This window comes from Crinia signifera, chromosome 4 (assembly GCF_055691185.1).
Source record: "Crinia signifera chromosome 4, ASM5569118v1, whole genome shotgun sequence".
In the NCBI taxonomy this organism is placed as follows: domain Eukaryota; kingdom Metazoa; phylum Chordata; class Amphibia; order Anura; family Myobatrachidae; genus Crinia; species Crinia signifera.
This window is the reverse complement of record NC_139220.1, coordinates 8,768,438-8,794,180: the sequence shown is the minus strand read 5'-3', so window position 1 is coordinate 8,794,180 and position 25,743 is coordinate 8,768,438. Positions and strand designations below refer to the sequence as shown.

The window sequence follows — 25,743 nt, the reverse complement described above, 5'->3', positions numbered from 1 at the left end:
TGCAGTGCCGGCTCCTACACTGTGACAGAAGCCAATTGCTGCATTTAGTGTTACATTGCAGCACCAGGCTCCTGTCACTGAGGAGGAGTCGGCATTTTGGTGGCACCCCTCTGCGGGTGACACTCAGGTGTGGCCCACCATACCCCTACCCAAAAAAAGTTTTTTTAAATTGCCCATGAAAGATGAACTCTAGGGAACTAGGGTCCTGGCTTGAATAGGGGACTGGACTGGGGGCGGGGCAGATCTGTATTGCCCCGCCCTCAACACACCTCGATAGTTGGAGGCAGACAGAGCCAGCCTTCAATGATCAAGATGCCCGATTTAGAGAGCTTCAGCCACCGATGGTCATGCTCTCAGCAAATGTTTTTGAAAAATGGTAACCATCGGATCATTACCATTCAGTGGCGGCACACATCGGAATGGCACCATCGAATGGTGAAAACACTACTATCACAAGGAAAACATTGGTAGCTAGCAAACATCGACCATCGATGTCCATCCCTACCAAACATTTCCTACCTAGAACATCTGTTAAGGGCCAGTTAATGTAGGGAATGCCAGAAGACAACTGCCGCTACCTGCTGCCCCAGCACCAGAGTCTGCCATCTCCAGACCCTATTCAGATGAAGGGTCTGTAAACGGGGTAGAGGGGACGCGGCTGCCTTAAGAATCATTTTGAAAGGTTTTGGGGTGTGTTGCAGTATTATGGAAAGAGTACAACGCTAAGAATGTGTTTCTGCCCCAGTTCTTCGGCCAGGTCAACCTCCACATCTTCGAGGACTGGTGTGGGAGCAGCATCCAGCAACTCCGCCGCAACCTGCACTTCCCTCTGTTCCCCCACGTGAGTACACCCATTTACAATTCTCATTGACTATCCTCCAATCACCCCCTGCTTACTCCTGTCTCTCACATGGCCCCATGAGAAGTGGAGGGTGTGTTGTGTGGGGGTGTCCAGTAATTGATGGGTGTGACCAGTGAGCTGTGGGTGTTGGCCAGAGCTGTGTTAGTGTGGCCACTGCTGTGTGGGTGTGATCAATTATTAACCCTTTGTAGTCCAATTTTTTTTTGCAATTTAGACAGTCTGGTTTAAATGTTCAAATGAATTGTAGTTTTTTTATTCAAAAAGGGCTACATTGAATGTTGAATGGTGTTAATGCTCCTATTTTACAGTGGCTCACCACTGGATCTGCCACTAGCGCTAGGGCTGGTGAGCCAGACTAGATGTTGGATGTGAAAGAGTTAATGGGTGTGGTCAGTGCTTTGTGGGTGTGTCCACACAAAATGTACAAAAAAAAAATCTGCTAGTCCATTGGCCACCAGGAGTCCACTTGGAGTCCTTCACTATTTCAGTGGCTGGTCCTAGCCCGAAGGGAATGATGGGAGATGTACTGTACGCCTTACTCAATGTGTTTCCCCCGTCAGATCCGCACTACAGTCAGTAAACTGGCAATCACCCCCCAGTGGACCAACTATGGACTGCGCATGTTCGGATACCTCCATCCTAACACAGATGGTAAGTGTGACCTGGGCCCCACGGTGTATGTAGCTGAGGGCACTGCCATGGATGATGCCAAGGTGGCGGGCTTGTGGAACAGGGGATATTGTGATGCCGCCAGCCGTGAGACTAGTGGAGGCGTAGGGGGCATTGGCAGAGCACAGGGCTCCAGTTTGAGCATATTGGCAGAGATGCAGTTGGACACCTATGATAAGGAGAGAGGTCTTGGAAGGAGGGAACGCCGAAGGTAGCGGCAGAGGCCAGGGGACCATATTAGGTCACCCACAGAAGTGGCATACATTCTGAATGCCAAGAGGCTGGGAAGGTGTCTTAAATGACAAATGTAATGAGACCAAAAGTGTTAATAGGATGTAGGTTGAAGTGGTAAGATTATTCTTCCGAATGCATCCCACGCATTTTGCCAGAGAGACACAAGATGGGGCAGACTGGCTATCTAGGGTCAGTGATCAGGATGTGGGCTATGAATATCCGGGGTGGCCGAGTATTTCACGCTTTCATTAACCGCCTTAAAGGGTCTCCACGGCAAAGTATCTTCCTCGCCCCGCGTTTCGCCAGGCGCATACTGACGCAGTTTCTGGTCTTATCTGCAGGTGAAGTCCAGTTTGCAGTATCTTCAGATGACAACTCAGAATTCTGGCTCAGCGACGACCAGTCGGTGGGGAAGCTGAAACTTCTGTGCAGAGTGGGACCGGTACGGCAGCGCAAACACTGGGCATCACGCGCGCACAAACACACACACACTCACACACACTTACATACTGTATTATTAATAATAACTAATATTGTTTTTTTTTTTTTTTGTTTTTTTTATCCTGTTTCTGCAGACAGGGAAGCACTGGACGGCCCCAGGAGAGTTCGAGAAATTCCATGGTCAGATCTCCAGACCGGTCAGGTGAGTCGCAGAGGGAACATTCATCTTGTCTATGGAGGTGATTCAGCTTGGCTCAGTCAGCAGCTAAATTCGCTTGCAAGTGGTTACGCCTGGCGGGCGAGTGAACGCCTGCCCCCCGCCGCCGTGCCAATGGCCACCCCAGCATGCCAATGGATGTGTATGCTGACTCTTCGATCTGACTTTCAATCTGCCCCCGAAGATGGGCGACGTCATGTGGCATCAGTCGCCTGCATCTTGCAGGCTTCGGCCCGCCCGCATTTTACTGGGCGCACCCACTGTTTTTGTGGGCATGCCCAGGAAAAGCTGGGCATCACATTGCGCCAACCCCCTGCACATGTGTATATTCGCCCATATGCTTACACTGTTTCTGTGCAGAGTAAATACTGGCTGCTTTATTTTTACACTGCAATATAAATATCAGGTTGAAGTACACCCACCCAAATCTAACTCTCTCTGCACATGTTACATCTGCCCCACCTGCAGTGCACATGATTTTGTCCATTAGAGAGTGTGCCTTTCCGAGTGAATCCGAATAACCCCCACAGTGGCCACCGTTGGGCCTCTCAGACTGGCTGAACCGGTTTGGCAGCCCTAGGGGGATAATGCCTTGGGTTATATTTATCAAGGGTTGCAAAGCCATGTACACAAGGAGGGTGCAGCTTGGAGGGAGACGCCACAAGTGGTTTGGAAATAATAATATTATAGTCTTTGAATAAAGCATTTTCCCTCGATGGATAATATATATATATATTTTCTATTTAGTGTATATTTAGCAATTTATTGTCATTTAAATTCTGTTATTAGCAGAACTGAGAGACTAATTCAGACCTGATCGCTGGGCTGCGAATCTTCGGAGACCAGCGGTCAGGTAGCTGCCTCCCCACCTGAGTGAAATCCTGCCAATGTGATCGCAGGCGTGCGAAGAGAGGGAAATTCATTCAGAATCGTAGACCATTGAATGAATGGAGCGGGGAACAAGACAGATAAGAGGGGGCAAGGGCAGGAAAGCGCAGCGACAAGACCGCACGTCCGTCTCACTGATGCCTCATTGCCGTCTCGTTCGCAGGTTGTCAGCCGCTAAGAAGTATTACTTTGAGCTGTTACACAAGCAGGATGACAAAGGCACGGACCACGTGGAGCTGGCGGTGAGCGAGGGGTCTCGTATCTGTTAGCCAATGGGGTTGGGGCCATTTTCCCATCAGCGCAATGGATGCTATCAGGGGCCAAATTTAGACCCATGCGCAAAAGTGTGGAAATCGTTATCCGGCAATTTACAAACTTCCGCACAAACGGAGTGCGCATGCACAAGGCCTGAGGCTGACAACCGTTTAGTGGGAGCGGCCCTGACAACTCCCGGACCGCTCCCATGGGTCAATTTTTAATATGCGAGCACTTCCCCCTTGTAGCGAAGCGCTCGCACTTTAACGATGTGTCTGCCAAATTGGGGGGGGGGGGGATTCACAAAACTACAATCCGCTCTGAATCAGGCCCCAGGGCCGCTGTAAGGCTACTTGGCACCTTGGGTAAAACGTCAGCCTACTGACACGCACTGCCGCGTAGCTCAACTTGTCCACATGCATCTTAATGTCTGCTGAGGGCAGGGGGTCCATGGAGCAATACGGTAGCGCCCGCAGGGAGGCGTGTCTTCTGATGCCTTTAACCTGAGGGGGTTCCGCATTTAGCACCTGACCTCCTGTACAGATTCCGCGCACGTTCTTTATGTCATCCGGTAAATCTGTCTCTTCTTGCAGTGGCGGCCGACCGTTCCCGGATCTCGCTTCTCGCTGATCGGCTCCCGGTTCCTGTCTCTTTTCTCTGGTGAGTTCCAGGTGTCACCTATCTGTGTCTTCCTCTTACAAATCTGGATCTCGGTTTGACACATTAGTTCGACAGTTAATAAGTCGCTATTGTCCGACGTGCATTAGGTCAACATGGACAATATGCCGACACAAGGAAAAGGTCAACGTGATTATGGGCGACAAATGAAAAGGTCGACATGGGTACACTTGTTGTGGGTTCACGTGCTCTAATGTACCAATTGACGTCAAAATATATGAAGAACTCATGTTTAATTTTTTTTTGTCCCAAATGTTGACACAGTTGACACCATCTGAGTGTACCGCTCACCATGCTCCAGGCTCTATTCATTCTCCCGCCGTTCTGAAGTGGTTGGCAGGACAGGAAATACCGCCTGTTGGCACAAGTCTGCTTATATAAAAAAAGGGGAAAAACTCATGTCGACCTTTTAACTGTTGACCTTACCCACGTCAACCTATTTCAGGGTTTGACCCAAGTCAACACCTGGTTGACCTTCAGTGGTCTACCCAATGCATGTCAACTGAACGACCGCATACTCCATGCACATAATTACCGTCAACCCCAAGATCCGCATCTTCAAAAAGCGTAATCCAGTGCCACCAATTCACAATTTACTGATTGTTTTAGTGGTGTAACTATAAAATTGCCCCCCTCCCCGTAAAATAAACACACACACACCCCCCCCCCCCCCCCAACCCTGCCTTAACCCTCTTTTTGCCGCCGCTGCTGCTGCTGGGACCCACAGATCTACTTGTCTGCGGTCCCGGCGCTCCTCCTGGCTCCTGCTAATGATGAAAACGACCATCACAAAATGTCTGCCCCCTAACAGCAGGCAGTTTTTGAGAATGCTAGAGGGGGGTACTAGCATCCTCAAAAAGTGTCTGTTGTAAGGGGGCAGACATTTTTTGATGGTCATTTTCATTAGCAGGAGCCAGGAGGAGCGCCGGGACCGCAGTCAAGTAGATCTGTGGGTCCCAGCAGCAGCAGCGGCGGCAAAAAGAGGGTTAAGGCAGGCTGTGCAGCTGCTGTCACCACTTGCAGGCAGAAGTCTGGGCGGAGGGCGTGGAGGGGCGTGGGGCGGCAGGCCAGCATTTCATGCCCGGTGACGCGGGTGTGGGGGGCGGACGGCTGACGATGTCAGCTGCTCGCCTGCTTCCCGCACAGGGTGCTCGCAGGCCTGAGACACCATGAGCGCTGAAGAAATCGTTTGAATGTTTTCTCCCCAATTATGATAATCATCCATTCTCATGCCTGCGAGAGTTTGGGGGACAGGTGGTGGGCGGCATCTGGGGGACTCGCAAGGCTGCGAAATTCGCAGCATTGCGAGTCAACCAGAATAAGGAGCGAAGTGTGTATTATATTCCAGCAGCTCCTCTGGCCTGGAACCTTGTCTCTGGAATAAGGAGAAGGGCTGAATACACACAGTCATTGTTACGGATTTTATTAATCCAACTAAATCCTGATTTTGATTTGTGAACAAATGTAATTGAACTCACGGGAACAAATCCAAGTGGCTTCAACAGAGGTTTTCTTTGTCTTCCAAGTGAGATAGAAAATTAGGAAGAACTTGATGGAATTGTATCTATCAGTAATTTAGCGATGTGCAGTGTTCCCCTCCTCATCATCCCCAGGGACGAGAGATAAAGTGCCGGCCAATCAGCTTCTAACTGCCATGTTACAGGCTGTGTTTGAAAAATGACAGCTATGAGCTGATTGGTTGGTAGTTTATCTCTCCCCAAGCTTTTGATACGTCTCCCCCATATTGTTTTGTAACTGATAAGTCTGCTCTATGTCACACTCACGTCTTAGTCTTCTGTATGTAGATGAGTCTAACCTCCCCCTGGGCAACACCTCACAAATACCCCTGAGCGTAGCCAGCTACCACAGCCGTGGGTTGGAGCAACATCCAGCAGATATGCTGAAAGCTGATCCCAGAGACCATTTCTATAAAGGTGAGTACATTCATGTCTTTATCCAATCCATTCTACCAATTTGTAAAACCATTAATCCGTGTGTTGTCCCATCCCATCATGTCAAAGTCTGCTCCAGAATCTCAAAATCTGGTCTGATAAGGTCATAGGTTAAGCAGGATACGAAGGGACTAGAAACTGTAGAGTAGACTGGAAACTGGAAACTAGACTGTTGCTGGAGATTAGAGAAGATATTAGCGCTTAGACTAGATCCTGAAGACCAGAGTAGTTGCTGTAGATTAGACTGGGAACCTACAGTAGAATCAGGAGACTAGAGTAGAAGCTGGAGACTGCAATAGAAGCTTTAGATCACAGTAGAAGCTGGAGACTAGAGTAGAAGCTAGAGACTAGAGTAGATGTTGGAGATAAGAGTAGAAGCTGAAGACTACAATAGAAGCTTGAGACCACAGTAGAAGAAGTAGAAGCTGGAGACTAGAGAAGAAGCTAGATACTAGAGTAGATGTTGGAGACGAGAGTAGTAGCTAGAGACTAGAGTAGATGTTGGAGACTAGAGTAGTAGCTAGATACTAGAATAGAAGATGGTATCTAGAGAAGAAGATGGTGACTAGAGTAGATGCCGGAGACTAGAGTATTTGCTTGTAGCTAGACTGGAAGCTGGAGATTAGAGAATATGTTAGAGCTTAGACTAGATCCAGAAGACCAGAGTAGTTGCTGGAGCTTAGACTGGAAGCTAGAGATGAGAGTAGATGTTGGAGACTAGAGTAGTAGCTGGAGACTAGAGTAGTAGCTAGAGACTAGAGTAGATGTTGGAGACTATAGAAGAAGATGGAGACTAAAGTTGAAGCTAGAGACAAGAGTAGATGTTGGAGACTAGAGTAGTAGCTAGAGACTAGAGTAGATGTTGGAGACTAGAGAAGAAGATGGAGACTAAAGTTGAAGCTAGAGACAAGAGTAGATGTTGGAGACTAGAGTAGTAGCTAGAGACTAGAATAGAAGATGGAAACTAGAGAAGAAGATGGAGACTAGAATAGTTGCTGGACTCTTTCGAGGAAGCTGGAGACTAACATAGAAGCTGTAGACCAGCTGGAGATCAGAGTAGTTGCTGGTGGCTAGACTGGAAGCTGGAGACTAAAGAAGTAGATCAAGACAACAGTAGAAACTGTAGAGTAGAGAGGAAGCTGAAGACTTGAGTAGAAGCTGAAGAATAGACTGATGGCACTAGACTAGACTGGTAGCTGCATAATAGAGTTACAGTAGCTGGAAACTAGACTGCAAACTAGAGACTAGAGCAGATGCTGGAGATTTGAGTAGAAGCTACAGACTAGACTGGTATCTGGAGACTAAATTGGTGGCTGGAGACTAGACTAGAAGCTGGAGACTTGAGACAGTAACAGGAGACTAGACTGCTAGCTAGAGACTAGTGCATATGCTGGAGACTAGAGTTGAAGCTGGAGACTAGATTGGTAGCTGGAGACTAAACAGGTAGCTGGATTTTAGAATGATGGTAGCTGGAGACTAGAGTTATAGGGACCATAGGAGTTGCAATAGCTGGAACCTGGACTAGGAGCTGAAGTCTAGTTACAGTATCTGGAAACCAGAGTGGAAGCTGGAGAGCAGTTACAGATGACAGGGTCCAGACTGGAATCTGGAGAATAGACAGAACTGGAGTATAGACAATGGTACTCTACCACCTTGTCCTCTTCCAGGTCTGGGATTGTGGTTGAGGACAGTCCCTTGGAGAACAGAGTTATAGGGGATGTAGTGTAGAGGAGCCACGTTTCCATAAAGGAGTCATGCATTGGAGCAAGGTGAGGATAAACTAGTATGGGATGTCTCTGGTTATGTAGGACAAGAGTGTGGCAGATGAAGGAAAACAAAAGCATTTATGGATGCCCACTAACGGGTAAGATAGCGGTGATAGGAGAATAATAGTAGTGGTGGAAGAAGGTTAGAGAGAAGAGTTGTTTGGAGAGAAATGTAGGAGAAAGAGAGACAGTAAATTGATGATAAGCTTCATGGACAGAGGTGAGGCGTGCATAAAACCAGTCAGATAAAGTCATTGTGTTCCATCTTGATCGCTGTATCTCTCTACGTTTCAGTCCCTCTCTTGCCTATGGACAGACTGCATGGTGCCCTGCCCAGTTGCCCATACAAGCCAAGCTACCTGGTGGAAGGATACCCTCTAGAGCGCTACCAGGGACTGCAGTTTGTAAGTGACTATAGGAAGAGGAGAAACAAGAGAAGACACTGGTGTAAGGAGGGGGCATCGTGAAACGCGTGGGCGAGGTCACACCGTGAGTCAGATAGGGCATTAGGGTACAATGCTATCTGGGGCAGATAAAACATTCCTAGGGCTCTCACTGTGTCCCGCTTTTGGCAGAACTTCCCCTTTTCCCCCACCAGAGATCTGTAACTATCACAAAACATATTTACACTTAATTGACTTTCCTAATGAGTCCAATAATAACGGACAAGTTATAATTATTTCCTAGGATTTTTTTTCTTAATTGAGATCTATAAAGGTGTATACAGTGTATCACGTATCCTAAGCGGTCTTCAGGGCACTTGTTTGTCCTGATTTTCCATTTTTGGGGCATCCTATTTGGGGTACACAGCTGGGGTGTAACTGACCAATAGGGGGGAATTTGTAAAGTCGTTCTGCCCTGCCCACGGTCCAGCTTTGATGGAAGTGGAGCACCTTATGGCCTTACCTAGCCTAATGGCCAGAAGAGGCAAGGACCTACTATGCCTCAGACTCAAACCGCCTCTCCGCATCCTGCCCAACCTCAGTAATGGTGAGAACCGGCAAAGCCCGATCCAAGCACTACAAAGGGAAATATCTAATAACAACAATGCTTGTAATATTATGAGATCATGTACATTATAACATTAACCGACTGTGCACGCTCACAGGTGCGCCTCACATACGTGTTTCCAAACGATTACACCCGGCTCAGCCACATGGAGAAGGACAATCCCTGCATTTACCAGGAGCGCATGCAGTACAATAACAGGTGAGTCACTCCTCCCCTCCCCCCAAACCCAAAACTTCACCCCAACAGGTAAGTGCACGGTCACGTGGGGCAGAATTGTATAGATGTGACTGTGTGCAACATTATTACACTATCACCATGGTAACACTGGCATGCTGCGCTGTGGGAGGAGTAACAGAGGGGGTGTGACCTTACTGCATTACCTCCTCTTTGCTACCAGTAACATCTGATCAGATCCTTTGTGTGTCGGTGTGTGATTCAATCAGCGCCACAGTAGTTGTGTTGGGGAAAAACAATAATGATATTGAAACTGTAATCATGGCCACAGCTGATATTGCGCTGAATCTCCGTCTCTTCTCTCACAGGCTGAGGTATATCAAATACATGGACATAGATCACCCGGAGATTAGACCAGACAATCATCCAGGTATTTAGCCGGTGATAGATATATATATAAATGTAGAACATTCAGACTCAGATTCTATCGCTAATCTGCATATGACCGCGACTAAATAGCTGCCGCCCAGACAGAAAGAGAATACGCCCTGTGGAAATCGGTGAGAGAATTGCGAAAATATTGCTATTCGCTATCCAGTCGCAAATCCCAAACCATAATACATCATAGGCAAAGATCTGTGACTGCAGCAGGTGTTCCCGATGTAAATCTTTCTTCTGCCGCATCGCGGAAACACAACCTCATTGTGAACAACTCAGTCAGGGCCTTTGTGCGGAAGATCTCTCGGCGTGGCCTAGCATGGGAGCCAGCGGTGTGCAGATAGTCATCCTCACAAAGGTCGCTTCCAACCTGAACAGCCTCAGAGCAGTGCATCAAAGATCAGAGCAGCCATCAAGGGGGAGGGGAGGGCCTGCGGGGACCCCAGGCCCAAACAAAAAGGGGCCCAGGACTGGAGTTCATCAAGTATAATCTGTCATAAGCAAAGATCACATTTCCCTTGAAGCAATAAAGAGGTTTAGTAGCATGGCCACCAGCCATTCCCGGTGTTCGAGAAAAGGAAGGGGGGTCCTGCCTATTTTGTCAGTCCCGGGCACCACAATTTTCGGATGGCAGCCCTGCCTAAGATAGATGAGAGGATCAATCATCTGGCATAGATCCAAAAGGTGGTCTCTACATGGTAGGCAGAACACCCCCCCCCCAAAAAAAAAAATATTCCCTTGCTCAGGGGTGTAACCAGAAATGTCTGGGCCCCATAGCAGCATATTAAAGGGGCCCCTGTCCCAATGAGTCTTCAGAGACACCTTTCCACAGCCATCATTCATGCTATGCCCTATAATAGGGCCTGAGTTCATTTTATGAACCATAATAGTGCCCTAGTTAATATTATGCCACATAGTAATGCCCTTTATTTTCTGAACCATTCTACTGTAGTTCCATGATGACGCATAATAGGGCTCCTAGTGCACATTATGCCACACCGTATCCTCAATTCACATTACAGTGTCCCCAGTCCATATTATGGCACACTATAGTGCCTCCATTTCATATCGTGCCATTACAGTGCCCCAGTTCTTATTATGTAACATTATAGCGCTCTCCATATTACAATAAGCAGATCAGACTATGCCCTCCCATACATATTGAACCACATCACATTCGCATCAAGTCCAAATTTTTTGTGCCAATATAACATTCACTACATACACCTCTCACTGAAAATGTCATTGCTTAGCAGGCAAATCCTGGAAATTTGTTATGTAACTTTATAATCTGGATCAAGGCCCTCAGAAGGCTCTGGGCCCCATAGCAATGGCACACCTTGCACCCTCTATAGTTACTCCCATGCCCCTGCTTATGTAACTAATTTTGTTGCTATGCATTATTTTTAAAGATATGTTGAGTAAGTTAAACTGATTTCTTCCAAGTTGGTCTACTATTCCTTTATTCAGAAGTAGAGCCATGCTAATAATTTATCGTATTTGCCTGTCTCATTAACAGGTTGGCCGGATGACTACAACCCATCCGATTTCCAGTATGAAGACACAGAGGAACAGTTTGTGGACAGAGAAGACCAAGAAGATGAAGATCCCGGTGAAGAGGAAATTATTAAGCAGAGGAAGCTCTTCTTTGTTGCAGAGGGAAGAGGTCAGCCTCAGGAACCCATCCCAAATGTAAATGTACTTCCCACTACCAATAATCTGATAATAGATAATCCAGAACCAAACATTGTGCCGAAGAGAGAAATGACCCCTGCCACCCGTGCCTCAAGATCGCGGAAACGCGCCCACCTACAAAATCCAGACAACGTTATTCATGACCGCATTAAGATCGAGAATCAGCTTCAGAAAAACTTGTCCGCTCTGCATAAGAAAGTCAGGAAGAAAAGGAATAAAAAGAGGCCAAAGCAAGATAATGTGGAACTAAAGAGGACCAAAAGGCTGCAGCAGGGTGGTAGAGAACAGAGGTCCCCAACTTTAGGTGAAAGGGCTCTTCAAACCCAAAACTTGGGCAAGACAAAGAGTCCACAACCATTGCTGGGAGACGAGAGCAAGCAGGACCCCCAAATAATTGATCACGAGAAGGAAGAACCTCCCAACATTGTCACCAAAGGGCGAAATTTAAAGCCCAATATACTTAGACCGAAATTAGGCTTGATGAGACCAAGCGAGTCTACTCATGGAGGAATGTTCCAACAAAGGTCTACAACAGCTGTAGGGGCGAAACCAGAGCCTGATCTCAAGGTTGGGTGGAGGGGGCAGGACATAACGAAAACACTCAATTGGAAGAGGAGAAATATTTCCAAGACTTATAAAGATGAGGAATGGAAACCTGGTCACAATAAAATGCTAGGGCTAAAATTTAATCGTACGATGAGGCCAACTTCTGAACAAGATATGAAGCATGGAGATGATACCACACAGGGTTATGAAAGTAGCAATACAGCTATTAAGAGGCTCAGACTTGGTAAGGAGGGTGGGGAGGAACATCTGGGAGTTAAGAGGAATAAACCAGGCCTTGATTCAATTGAGGGTGAAACAGTGATCGTACATCCTGGTGAGAGGACAGAAACCCCTCTAGTAAGCCAGGGTAGAGTGCCGGGCTTTGAACAAGGTGAAGGGCAAAGTCGAGATGCTGAACCAGATGAGGAAAGAAAATGGAGAAATGAGCAAGGCAAAGAACAAAGAACAGATACCAACCAAGGTCAGAAAATGAGACAAAGGTTTGAAGAAGTCGGGGAAAACCACATAGAGCAGGGTGTAGCTGAAGACGAAGTCTCAAGACAATATACTGTGAGACGCCCTGGGCTAGGTGATAGAGAAAGAATGGAACCCGCAAGGAAAGAGATGGGGACATTTACTGCCTTAAACTCTGAGAGTCTGGCTAGGGAGAACCAAGATGGATTCATAGAAAACCCTCAGGAGGAAGACGGGGAACACCAATATCAAGAAAATGACCCTGAAGAGGAGGAAGAGGAGATGGACTACCCATTTGTTGTCGAGCAGCCTGTTTTATGGAACCGGACTTTCCACGTGGGTCAGACAGATTTCCAGGTGGTGCGATCGGACTACATTGACCTTCAGTGTAACACATCGGGGAATCTCCAGCTCAAAGAGAACGAGGCACTGAGCATAGTCGGATCTTTTATGAGGAATCTCAACCAGTGGCACAAGGGGTAAGAACTTGGGGCAAACTCACATGGGGTGGAAGGAGGTTGGGCTAAAAGCATGAGAGGTTGTGTCTTTTGGGGCAAATGTAACCACCAGATGTAAACAATGCCTGGCCATTTTCTGTGACATGTAAAAATCATGTCGACATTTTTCATGTGACTGGGAGGTGGTAAAGAAAACACACAAGGATGTCACATGACTTCCCCTTAAACACCTGGGCCAGACAATAATGCATCCACTATAGATGGTGGAGCGAGCGTTTCCATTTGTACGCGGCTGGCAGGATTAGCAAAGTCGCCAGCAAGCATCTGATTCAAGTCCTGGTGGCTGCAGCATTTGTATAATGTTGCACAATCGCTGTGAATGTAATTGCCAATATTTATGCATCTGGTCCAGGGCCAGACTGTATGATGATGGGCCCACTGGGCAATGCTGTGATAGGGGCCCATATTCAGGGGTGTGGCCAGTCTCCAGGGGTTGTATCCAGCTGCCACACAGGTGCGGCCAACCATTAGGGATGTTCTGTAGAAAATACACCAGAGTCCCAAGATGAGACGGGGCTCTAGGCAGTGGGGTGCACCGGCCCCGGTGGGCCAGTCCAATCCTGAGCAGGCGCTGAGTGGCCAGAAGAATCTGTGATTCATGCTGCTGACTCCTGGGTATTGGGTCAGAACCTCATCCATGAATTCCTGTCCGCAGGATGTACCATCTCCAGAGGGTCATTAATGTGGAGAAGCATCTGGACTACATGCGGGGGAGCCGCTACTTTCTACAGCTGGAGCTGAGGGACAGGTCCAACCGAGTGGTCAGGTTCGCCCAACACGTCTTCGCGCCAGGCTGGACGGGAATGACCCAGGAAGACCGGGAGCAGGAGAGGGACATGAGGAATAAGATGTGGGGGTCGCAGCGGCGGCTGATGGAGAGCGAGAGGCAGGTGGAGCTGTGCTGGCCCACCGGGCTCACCTGGAACCCGCGAGCCGTGGTGTATTTCATTGTGCCAGGTGAGTGCGGGAGGGAGTGAGTGTGAGGACAATACACAACATGATTTTATTGTCTCCAATTCAATGTCATTATTTGGAACATATTCACTTTTACCTTCTGCACAAATAAAATGATGTAGAATTTTTTCTTCTAACCTATGTCCTTGTGATTGTGACATTGCAGCCGACACGTATCAAGTGTGTACAAAGGTGACTGAAGTAATAGATAAAGGAGGTGCCGTAAATACAGCTGGTCTAGTAAGGCCTTTGGGGAAACGGTCACTCGTCACTTTTAGTCTACCCTACTTAGGTCGACATGCATCCACTGAAGGTCGACAGGGCTTACGTTGACACCTGAAATAGGTCGACAGGGTTGTAAGGTTGACATTAAGTCGACAATGGCAAGGTCGTCAGTCAAAAGGTTGAGTTTTTCACCGTTTTTTTTCTTTAGCCGACATGTGCCGACAGGCAGTATTTCATGCCCTACCATCCACTACGGCGTGGTGGGAGAATAAAATAGTGTGCCAAGCACGGTGAGGCACCGTGCCCGAAGCATGGCGAGTGCAGATAGGCATGCGTGCCTCACGTGCCTAATGGGAAATTCGGCTCTGGTTGCTAGGGGCAACCAAACAGAATCTACTTCTTATTTAGCACCTTCTAGAAGACAATAGATAGCATTATGATTGGTTGCCCCTAGCAACATCCCATCTGAAGTAGTAACAGTACAGTAATCACTATTGGTCGACACATGAATAAGGTCAACATGCATTGGATCAACATGTTCAAAAGGGTCAACACAAGCAAAACGTCGACATGGTTTTTGTATGTCAATGTCGACATAGGTCATAAACATAAACACCGTCGAGGTGATATATACATTATATACATATAGGCCATTATTCTGGTTCACTCGCAAAGGAAAATGCCTTCTCAAATGGACAAAACCATGTGCACTGCAGGTGGGGCAGATGTTACTTGTGCAGAGAGAATTAGATTTGGGTGGGGTTTTACTTCAAAGTGAGATCTATATTGCAGTGTAAGAATAAAGCTGCCAGTATTTACCCTGCACAGAAACAAAATCACTCACTCAAATCTAATCTCTCTGCACATGTTACATCTGCCCCACCTGCAGCACAGCACAGTCTTGTCCATTTGAGAAGGAATTTGCCTTTGTGAGTGAACCAGAATAAGGGCCATAATCCGACTGTCTGGCTATAACCTGCTTTATTCCTCCCTAGTGAAGAACCAGGCCCGCTGGGTGCAGAAGTTTATCTGGGACATGGAGTCCTTATATCAGGCCACGCTGGACCCCTACTTCAGTGTCATCGTTGTGGATTTCAGCAGCACAGACCTGGACGTGGGGGCTGCCCTGAGAGGCTCGCGTCTGCCCAGGTGACGAGGGAGAGTATGGGCGCCTGTCAGGAAGGGACACATTTGGGGAATTAAATACAAACATAGGCTGGTCTGTTACAATTACTGACATCAGACCCTTAGGTTACAGCCGACCAGCCCCTGTCATTATTCATACACTGCCTGTAATGTGGCCGCCAGGCCCCTAACTGTCATGTATGGGTTGCAAAATGTCAGTTAGGGGCTGATTGATTGCAAATTTTATTTCTCTCCACTTTATCTCTCTCCAAGGCTTAATAAGGTCCACACACACGAGACGATGTGTTCAGTGAATTATACTGATGAACAATTTCCGTCTCAATATGTACAGACGAGGTAGATCCTTACCAACAGCGGCCATGCTGCAGCATGACTGCCGCTCCCACGCCATCGCTCCTTACCCCGCCGGCATCGCACTGCCTTCACCAATACGACAATATTGGTGTCAGTGGGGATGAGGTAGTGTGTACGGGGCTTTAGTCAAAATTCAGCTGCATGTCCAGGCGACAGAAACCCTCGTTAATGACCCACAGGAGTGCACATTGTTCACCGTTTGTTGCATACACACTGGCTGATATTTTGACCGACATCGCTCAAAAAGGTCAAAATTAACGATATCGTGCAAAATATTGCCCAGTATGTCCGCACCTCTGCATGCATGCAAATCACTAAGCCCCGTCTTACATGTACGCCATGCACGTCTTCCAACCACGAGCAGCAGTCAGCCAATCACAGCAGACATCTGTCCTTGTGGCCACGATCCGGTTCTGCGGGCAGCAGATCACTTACATAACAACCCCATAAGAGGTAACTGGGGTGACCCTGTTCTCTTGTCCTAATTACAATGCTCTCACTACGCTCTTTTCAGGTGTTTGACCCCCACATCGGGACATTCTCCACCTCTGCCCGTTGGCAAGTGGCGGAAAGCAGCGCTTACTTTAGTGGGGGGTCTATATCTCTATACCTAATCTACGTCTTTTTCGGGACACACTCATCTTGGCCACTGAACCAACAGTTCCCTGCACTGGTCCTTGCCCAACAGGGTCCTGTAGTTAAGAACCTGGACAGCAGATTTATCCCCTCACTCCACTTAGGTGAATTAACTTATATTTTCGCGTGCTGACAGAACTAATCATTTTTGTGTGACCGATTACTCCAACACAGTCACCAAGAGTTATATTGTATATATGTATGTATGTATATGTAAACACCCCAAAGGGGAAAGAGTTACCTTATAGATGCGGTGGGGGCCGTGCCCCCCCAAACTTACGGATCTCAGTCTGGAGTCTTCTCTGGATACAGGAATGGACACAGAACACTCGACCACTGGGTTAGGTTGACCTTTTATTTTCAAAGCAGTCACGATGGACGTCAACCTCTCTCAGTTAACAACTTAACAATATTATCACAACAAGTGAACAAACTGCAATAACATTCAAGTAAACGGACATGTTTTACAGTGCAGTAAACATTCAAGTAAAAGGAAATGTTTTACCATAATGTCAGTCAATACAGAGAAGGAAACGTTTTACCAGCATACTAAACAGTGCAGACAAGGAAATGCTTTACCATAATACTAGGCATTACTCATTACTCCTATAATCAATCAGTGCTTCTGACCTCTATTTACTATAGATTCTTTGCATGCATATAACCTAGGGTTACCGGTAACCATTACCCTAACTAAAGTCCCGGATGCAGGTCCTAATAACCTGACCCGTGCACTGGGATTTCGATGGGGCCCAGGTGGTGATCCTATCTGCAGGGGGGTCGCTGGCCTGGGGGCGTGACCAAACACCCGCTTAGATCCGGAGGGATTAGGTCAGTCTCAGGGGTGGTAAGGAGGCCTATAGGCCCTTATAGTTACTAGTTTCCTTACCGGCGAGGGGGGAATGTGGGTAGTGGTGCTCCAGCAATGTCTCTCTCCTACAATAGTGTGCAGGCTAGGCTCGTGGGGCTGGGTCACCGTTCTCTCAGGGTCGGCGGGGGTCACCTGATGGTGCTGCTGTGGCTGGGAACATTCCGGCGCTCTGCGGCAGAGGAGGTCAGCGGGGGTCACAGCTCTGCCGCGCTGTCACTCCCTGCCCAGCTGCGGCAGTACAGACGCGCCGCGTCTCTTCACTCTTCCCCAGAGTTCGGCGGGGGTCACGTCTCCGGTCTCCTCCGGCAGCGGTGGGCACTTCTCCTCGCGCCGCTCGTCGCACGCTGCTCCCTATCCCCTTCCTTCACCTCGGGACCTCCTCTTCCTCCTTGTCCCTTCCAATCAGTGTTCCTCCTGGCCTGTCAGTCAGGCTATCGTAGTGGGGCAGATTAACCCCCCACACCCTGGAGCGCGCCTGTTAGGGCTGCATTAACCCCTTCTCTTCTGGGGCTTACATATGTATGTTTGTTGGTTTGTTTGGTCTGTAAGTTGGATAATCATACTCATTTAAATTAAAATTAAAAGTTAAGTTTTAATGAAATCAAATAAGCGTGCCCCATAAAAAGAGAGAGTACTTTCCTTTTAATTGCCTACAATGTGCTGCACCTTGCCTGTTCCTGGTCACAATACTCCCTCCACCCCTCTCTCCACAGATACCAATTCGCTAAACTGGAGGGGAACTTTGAGCGCTCGGCAGGACTTCAGGCTGGCATAGACCTGGTGAAGGTGAGTAGCACATGGACGTGGCCAGCATTGGGCCAATAACCCCATATAACAAGTGTAATGGTCACGCTCGGGTTAGGGAGAACATGTATGTGAATGAGAGGGGGGTGGTGGCAGGTCCCCGTCTGCTCCGAGGTCACAGCTGGGTATGATTGCAGTAACAGGTGCCTCATTAATGTTTGCAAACCCTGTGCCTACCATCAGAGGCTGGCAGCAGTAGTGTAGCTTGGTTCCACTGTGCCCGGAGCACCCCCCTCCCCTCCCCTCTGCTAGTAAAACGCACAGATGGGGGTTAAGGATTAGTCCTGCCTGTTCCATACCTCCCAACATGACCCTCTCCAGGAGGGACACATTGCTCTGCCCCTGGACTTCCCTCTTCATTTATGATTGCCATCACCTGTTTCACACAGGTTCATTGATTAGAAAGGTGCTTCAACACAGGTGATGGCAATCATTAATTAAGGGAGAAGTCCAGAAATAGAGCAATGTGTCCCTCCTGTAGAGGGTCATGTTGGGAGGTATGCTGTTCCTCTGGGTACCTTTGGAGATAGGGCCACACTGGCCAACTCATGTGCCCTGGGCTGGTGTCTGGGGTGGTCTGAGACCTTCCTATTCTGTGCCACTGGATGCTGGGGGCCATCACTGGTCGCTGCCTGATGTGGGGTGCTGCTGTGGGGGTCAGTTGCTGTGGCCAGGTAGGTGCTGGCTCCCTGCCGCTCTGGCTGTTGCCCAGGCGACACTGGGTACTGCGGCTAGGTGCTGGGTGCGAGGCCTGGGCTCTCCTTCACTCCTGTGACCACCAGGACTTGCGGCCACCAGGACTTGCAGATCAAGGAGGCCACATTGGCCGTGGAGAGGAGAAGTGCCTGGTCCCTGGAGAGGAAGAGGAAGCCCGGGGTCAGGGGTCAGTGCGACGAGGAGGAGAAAAGTGAAGCTGCATGGCGATGGGGCAGGAGGAGGAAGAGCAGCAGCGTGGCCAGCAGCGCATGGGAGCAGAGCAGAGAGAGGACAGAGCGGAGATTGACAGCTCCAGTCCCCGGCACCCGACAGCAGTGCCCGATACCCGGCAGCCGCATCACCGCACCAGTCCACAGCACCTGGCGGTTGGGTATCGGGAGCTGCTGTCGGGTGCCGGGGACTGGAGCTGTCAATCTCCGCTCCGTCCTCTCTCTGCTCTGCTCCCACGTGCTGCTGGCCACGCTGCTGGCTGCTCTTCCTCCTCCTGCCCCATTGCCACACAGCTTCACTCTCCTTCTCCTCCTCCTCGTCGCGCTGACCCCCGACCTCCTCTTCCTCTCCAGGGACCAGGCACATCTCTCCATCTCTCCACGGCTAATGTGGGCTCCTTGTTCCGCCCCCCCTACACAGGCACAACGGGGATCCACGGCACAGAGGGGAGCGGGCGAGCAGGCCGGGGGAGCCGGCGGCAGAGCTCCGGCGCCTGGTGACATGTCGGCGCCCGGAGCTGGTGCTCCGCCGGCTCCACCCTAGCTACGCCTCTGGCTGGCAGTGGGGTGTGTGGCTTATACGGATGTATATGTACAGACTAGGGGCCAGATTCTCTAAGCTTCAAAAGTGATAAAATGGAGAGTGATAAACAGCCAGCCAATCAGCTCCTGCCTGACATGTCACAGACTTTGTTTGAAAAATGTCAGACAGGAGCTGATTGGCTGTTTATCACTCTCCATTTTATCCCTTTTGAAGCTTAGAGAGTCTGGCCCTAGGTGAGAAGGAAGGGGGGAGGAGGAAGGGGGTGGGCAGAAACACTGCTCCAGCACGGGGGGGGGGGATGTGCGGGCAGACCCGCTCCTCCAGGGGGGGGGGGGGGGGGGTTTGCACCAGGCAGCAAGGGGGGTTGGGTGCGCTCAGCCTCAGACCCACTGATCAAGCAGGTGGGGGGTGCGGGCAGACCCGCTGCTCGTGGGGGGGGGGGTGCGGGCTGACCAGCTGATCCAGCGGGGGGGGGGGGGGAGTGCGCTCAGACCCGCTGCTCACCTGCACCAGTTGGCTGTGGTGTATAATGGTGGGCGTGTGCTGTAGCCCTGGCTGGGCGGGAGGCGGTGTATTCCAAGAGGGTGGTGGTGTCTTTTCCCTAGGGGGGGTGGGTTTGTGTATAGCGCTGGGCGGGGGGTTGCAGAAACTTTGTGTGTATAACGCTGTCAATCACTCTTGTAACCCCACCCAGCGTTATACACACAGGTGATGAGTGACAGATCTGGCTAAATACATAAGAGATGGTGTAATGGTTAGCATTACTGCCTCACAGCACTGTGGTCCTGGGTCCCATTCCCACCATGACCCTATCTGTGCGGAGTTTGTACATTCTCCCCGTATTTACGTGGGTTTCCTCCGGGTACTCCGGTTTCCTCCCACAATCCAAAATATACTGGTAGGCTAATTGGCCCCCTACAAATTAACCCTAGAATGTCTGTGTGTACATGTGGTAGGGAATATACTGTAGATTGTAAACTCCACTGGGGCAGGGACTGATGTGAATGTTGTGAATGTACAGCGCTGCAGAATATGTGTGCGCTATATAAATAACTGTTAATAATAATCTCTGTAGATCGCTGCAGAATATGTGTGCGCTGTATAAGAAACTGTTAATAAATAAATACTGGCTAATGAGTGATCTGGCGGCACGGTCTTTATTGGTATCAGAGCTGAGACTTATGGGACCGATCCTCTCCCCTGCAGAACCCGCACAGCATCCTCTTCCTGTGTGACCTTCACATGCACTTCCCCCCGTCCATCATCGACTCTGTGAGATCGCACACCGTGGAGGGGAAGATGGTCTACACCCCGATAGTAATGAGGCTCAACTGCGGGGCGTCTGCGCTGTGGCCCGAGGGTGAGTTTCTTGTCTCATATGGGGCCTTATTTTGGTTCACTCGCAGAGGAAAATTCCTTCTCAAATGGACAAAACCATGCTGCACTGCAGGTGGGGCAGATGTAACATGTGCAGAGAGATTAGATTTGGGTGAGTTATTTTGTTTCTGTGCAGGGTAAATACTGGCTGCATTATTTTTACACTGCAATACAGATCTCACTTTGAAGTAAAACCCCACCCAAATCTAATTCTCTCTGCACATATTACATCTGCCCCACCTGCAGTGCACATGGGGCCTTATTTTGGTTCATTCTTTCTGACAAAATCCTTCTTAGATGGACAAAACCATGTGCACTGCGGGTGGGGCAGATGTAACATGTGCAGAGAGAATTAGATTTGGGTGGGGTTTTACTTCAAAGTGAGATCTATATTGCAGTGTAAAAATAAAGCAGTCAGTATTTTCCCTGCACAGAAACAAAATTACTCACCCAAATCTAATTCTCTCTGCACATGTTACATCTGCCCCCCTGCAGTGCACATGGTTTTGTCCATCTAAGAAGGATTTTGTCAGAAAGAATGAACCAAAATAAGGCCCATTGTTTTGTCCATTTGAGAAGGAATTTCCCTTTGCGAGTGAACCAAAATAAGGGCCATGGTCCCTGAATGAATGGTTTCGGCTAGATCCACTGTTTCTTGACTTTTCCCATCAAGCACTGGGTCTAACCTACACCTACGTAAATTACAGATAATAACCTGCAGGGGAGAGTTTGGGGTTAGGCTGCGGGGGGAGGGGTTACAGTTAGGCTGCGGGGTAGAGGTTAGGGTTAAGCTGTTGGGGGAGGGGTTATAGTTAGGCTGCGGCATAGAGGTTAGGGTTAGGCTGTTGGGGGAGGGGTTACAGTTAGGCTGCGGGGTACAGCAGCCGGTCCCTGCTCCAGCTCCAAACGTCTGGTGTAGTTTTATATTTTTGTCATTGGATTGCTCTGGCTCCTGATCTCTGATCCCCAAGTTCCCAGCACCTCCTGAAAGTTGGGACTCTAGGTTTTTGTACTATTGAAGGCTAAGAAATCTATTTCCAGATAATGGCGATATCTGCAGTCAAACAAGCTGCCCTTCCACCGGAAAATGATGAATATGAAGCCCACTCCATTATCCAACCCTCCCCTGCGTATAAAACACCCCCTACCTCCCTGGAAGTCATTTACAAGGGACCCTTCATTCAGCTCAGTGCCCCCTTCCACACGTTAGTGTTCTCCCTCCCACCACCTGTGCAGTAAAGGAGTAATTAGCAGAGGTTTCGGCTACATGTTGAATGGAAGATAGAGCACCCCCTGCCACCCGTGGGACATCAAAGCTGCTGCTGATAGCACCCCCCACCCCTAGGAGGGGTGAATGGGTAAGGGCCCCGTGCATTGCTTTGCCCAGGGGCCCACACTGCTGTTAAGACGGCCCTGGTAGAGGCTGCAGGGTAGAGGTTAGGATTAGGCTGCAGGGGAGGGGTTACAGTTAGACTGCGGGGTAGAGGTTATGGTTAGGTGGTGGAGGGAAGGTTAGGGTTAGATTGAGGGGCAGGTTAGTGTTAGGCTGTGGGGGGGGGGTTAGGGTTTGGCTGCGGGTGGTTTAGTTGCTAGGTTGTGTTTGGGGGTGTAGGGTTAGGCTAGGCTGATGTTATGGTTAGGCTGAAAAGGGGCAGGGTTAGGCTGTAGGAGGAGGTTAGAGTTAGGCTGTGGGGGGGGTTATGGTTATGTTACGTGGGGGAGGTTAGGTTACTGCAGGAGGTTGGGATTAGGCTGTGGAGGGGAGGTTAGGGTTAGACTGGGGGGGAGGTTAGAGTTAGTCTGGGGGGGGTTAGGGTTAGGCTATGCGGGGGCAGGTTAGGGTTAGGTTACACAGGGTTAGGCTGGGGGGGAGGTTAGGGTTAGGCTGGGGGGGGAGGTTAGGGCTAGGTTACACAGGGGGAAGTTAGGGTTAGGCTGGGGGAGGGAGACAGGGTTAGGTTACATGGGGGGGAAGTGAGGGTTAGCATGCAGAAAGAGAATTTAGGGTTTGGAACTAAAGTAAGGATTACGGGTAGGGATTAGGGGTAGTGAATAAATACTGTAGGAGTGACGGTCTCATGACCGCCTGGGCCCTGAAGACGCCGCAGCGGTGCTCTCATATAGGGGAGTCTGGGGATCATGTGACACTGCTGTGTGTGATATTTGTCCGCAGGGTATTGGGAGGTGAACGGATTCGGGCTCCTGGGAATTTACAAGTCGGACCTGGATCGTATTGGTGGGATGAACACTGATGAATTTCGTGACCGCTGGGGAGGAGAAGACTGGGAGCTGCTGGATAGGTGAGAGGCTTAATACTGATGGAGGAGAGGTATGCTGCGGAACGTAATATACTGTATATATATGTAATGTGTGCGCTGTATCCGCCAGCAGCCCATCCCTGTGCTGTGCTGTGTGGTGCCGGGGATTCTGCGCATGTCCAGCCTTACCGCCGAGCAGGGGCCACTTCTGGCAGGGGGTTCCATGGGAACTCTGCCGAACTACATCCGGCGAAGTGTAGCCCATAGGCTGGGACAGGCCTTAAGTTGCTGGGGGCTCCGCCCCCCGATATTGGTAAATCTATAAACCTATGGGGGATGCGGCTGCCGGTGGCCATGGAGGGAGGTCCTTCCTTCATACATTGTAGGGATATGTAATATTTGCGGCTAACCCCGGCAAAAACTGGCATTATTGGGAACATAGCCGCAAATATTGTTTCAGTCACGGGTGCAAAAATATCCTTTAGGCCCCCTCCTCCACCCTCATTGCTGGTTGGGAAGCAGTGGGCCCCTTAGTCTTCAGGGGCCCATGTGCAATGCCCCTGCTGCACCGATGGTAGTTCCGCCTCTGTATTGTTTGATTAATGGTCTAAAAGAGAGAGAGAAAAACAAGTGCCCTCTAGTGGCGAAGGTGAGTAACTACAAGACACTTCAGACAGGAAAACTTTTTATTTTGTTTGTTTTATTTGGCAAACAGAACTTGTACATAACAGGCCGCGTATTGCGCCATTTCTACATAAAACCCCGCTACATCAGCATACATTTATTATTTCTGTAGCTAAGCAGACACTAAGGGCCATAGGCTTTCCGCTGATTTGTTCTCTGCTCCTTCGTTAGGATCCTTCATGCCGGGTTGGAGGTGGAGCGATTGGCGGTGCGGAACTTCTACCACCATTATCATTCCAAGCGCGGGATGTGGAACCGCCGGCAGACTGCTAACAATCAGTAGGAGGTCTTTGGAATTGCCGCACTAAGAACAGCCAAGTTGGGAGTAGAGGCCTCCGCGTGTCGTCTGCACTGAGACGAGAGCGTCCATGTGAAGGTGGTCGGACGCGGCCTCTGAGGTTCCGCCCAATGACTGTGGCTAACACGACATGTGGTTCTGCCGGAATAGTTTGCACTAGGAGCACAACTCCCAACATGTATGATGGAAATGCTGCAGCCTCTGCCTATGATCAATAGACACTTAGTCGCGGCCGTAGTTTGCCAGTCGGGGGGAGATACAGCTGGTCTGACTCTGGATATGAAGGAGGGACATGAAGTGGGTATTTGGGGATAGGGGGAAGCACCTTGATGGTATATGGTCTCATGGTGGATTTATTTATTTAAATAAAAAAATTCTTTATACTGGGACAAGAGCAGGGACGTGCAGTCAGGGGAGGCAGGGGAGGCAGAGCCTCCCCTGTCATTTAGGTTTAATATTATAACACAATACAAAGAAAAAACTTATGACACATATTATGTGTCATAAGTATATGCTTTGTATTATTAGAATCACTTTTACTCGTTTTTTTTTATTTTTTATTAGCTAAGGAGGCACCAAGAGCGGTGCCTCCCGCTGTCCATATTAAATGAACTGACACAGGGGCGGGCAGTGGGCAGGGAACTTAGCTGTGAAAGCGCATTTGAAAAAATGTGTATAGGCGGCACCTATAGCGGTGCCTCGGTGGCAGGGATGTGCTTTTCTGCCTATATGAAAGCACGCCCCTGTCACTGAGGCAGCTGTGATTGGACACAGTGGCGCTGTCTCAGTGACAGGGGCAGCTTTCATAAAGGCAGAAAGCGCGTCCCTGAACGATGGCACTTCTAAAGGTGAGGTGCCGCTTATAGCACAGTTTAAGTTTTAAAGGTGGACGAGCTGTGCAACCGCTGCACAGCTCGTCTACTGACTTGTATTGCCGGGGGTGGGGAGGCGGAGCGGAGCTGCGCCGAGCCGTTCATGCACCAGGCACCGGCACATGCTCTGCTGCTGCTCCCCTTTACTGTCCGGGGCCGGGCGGGTCTCTCTTCTGCCTCCCGCCCGGCGCTCTTGTTCGGTGTTTGGCTGCCTGTCCCAGGAGACGCTGCGCCGGTCACTGCTGCCAGGCTGCCTTGGTATACGCTGAATTGTAAGTTGTGGAGGTTGGGGGCTGTGTTTTTTTTGTGGCATAGGTGATCGTTTATGTTTGTGTTAAGGGACAAAAAGGCATGTGTGTTTGCGTTGTTGTGGTGTGTATCTGTATTTGTGTAAAGTGACAGGTGTGTGTTTGTGTAATGTGACAGGTGTGTACTGTTTCTGTGTGTTTTTTAAATTAAGTATATTGGCCCAATGTACTGGCCTCTGAGTTCTTTTAAAGAGGCAAATATTTACAAGGCAAAACCATGCATTGTAAATAATTGCCCTTTTAAAAAAAACCTCAGTTTCAGCCAGCACCCCACACAGCCAGTGAACTCAGAGGCCAGTACATTGGGCCAATACTGTATACTTCATTTAAAAATATACTTATTTTACACAAACACACAGAAACAGTACACACCTGTCACTTTACACACATACACACCTCTGTCACTTTACACACATACACACCTCTGTCACAAGTGAAAAGGTATGTGGGCAGACCCCATGGTGGCTTGGTGGAGCCAGCAACGATGGGTCTGTGGCAAGCGCTGGGTCCAGGTTGTTTCTGCGCTGACAGGCAGGAGCTGCTCTGGCAAGTCGCTACTGCACCTGCCTGTCAGCGCAGAAACATCCCGAACCCAATGCACCCCACAGAGCCTGGTGGCACTGGCTCCGCCTAGCCAGTGCCTCACCAACCACAAACCTCACCGCACG

The 25,743-nt window shown here is 49.4% G+C and overlaps 1 protein-coding gene across 2 annotated transcripts in view; it reads left to right on the top strand.

Moving 5' to 3' along the window:
- Positions 1–24,341, top strand: part of B4GALNT3 (beta-1,4-N-acetyl-galactosaminyltransferase 3) — a 44,725-nt gene extending 20,384 nt beyond the window's left edge. Inside the window, exons 4-20 of one of the 2 annotated variants that reach the window (XM_083180979.1) lie at positions 746–841; positions 1,423–1,513; positions 2,107–2,207; positions 2,341–2,408; positions 3,475–3,553; positions 4,160–4,226; positions 6,050–6,178; positions 8,257–8,366; positions 9,071–9,171; positions 9,516–9,577; positions 11,105–12,779; positions 13,474–13,775; positions 14,993–15,146; positions 17,718–17,790; positions 20,485–20,638; positions 22,829–22,955; positions 23,769–24,341. In XM_083180979.1, coding sequence (XP_083037105.1) covers positions 746–841; positions 1,423–1,513; positions 2,107–2,207; positions 2,341–2,408; positions 3,475–3,553; positions 4,160–4,226; positions 6,050–6,178; positions 8,257–8,366; positions 9,071–9,171; positions 9,516–9,577; positions 11,105–12,779; positions 13,474–13,775; positions 14,993–15,146; positions 17,718–17,790; positions 20,485–20,638; positions 22,829–22,955; positions 23,769–23,880 — 3,501 coding nt within the window. In that variant the 3' untranslated portion in view covers positions 23,881–24,341. Of the gene's footprint in view, positions 1–745; positions 842–1,422; positions 1,514–2,106; positions 2,208–2,340; positions 2,409–3,474; positions 3,554–4,159; positions 4,227–6,049; positions 6,179–8,256; positions 8,367–9,070; positions 9,172–9,515; positions 9,578–11,104; positions 12,780–13,473; positions 13,776–14,992; positions 15,147–17,717; positions 17,791–20,484; positions 20,639–22,828; positions 22,956–23,768 lie in introns of those variants that run through there. The other variant, XR_014473294.1, reaches the window with a different exon arrangement.
- Positions 24,342–25,743: the final 1,402 nt, after the last annotated feature.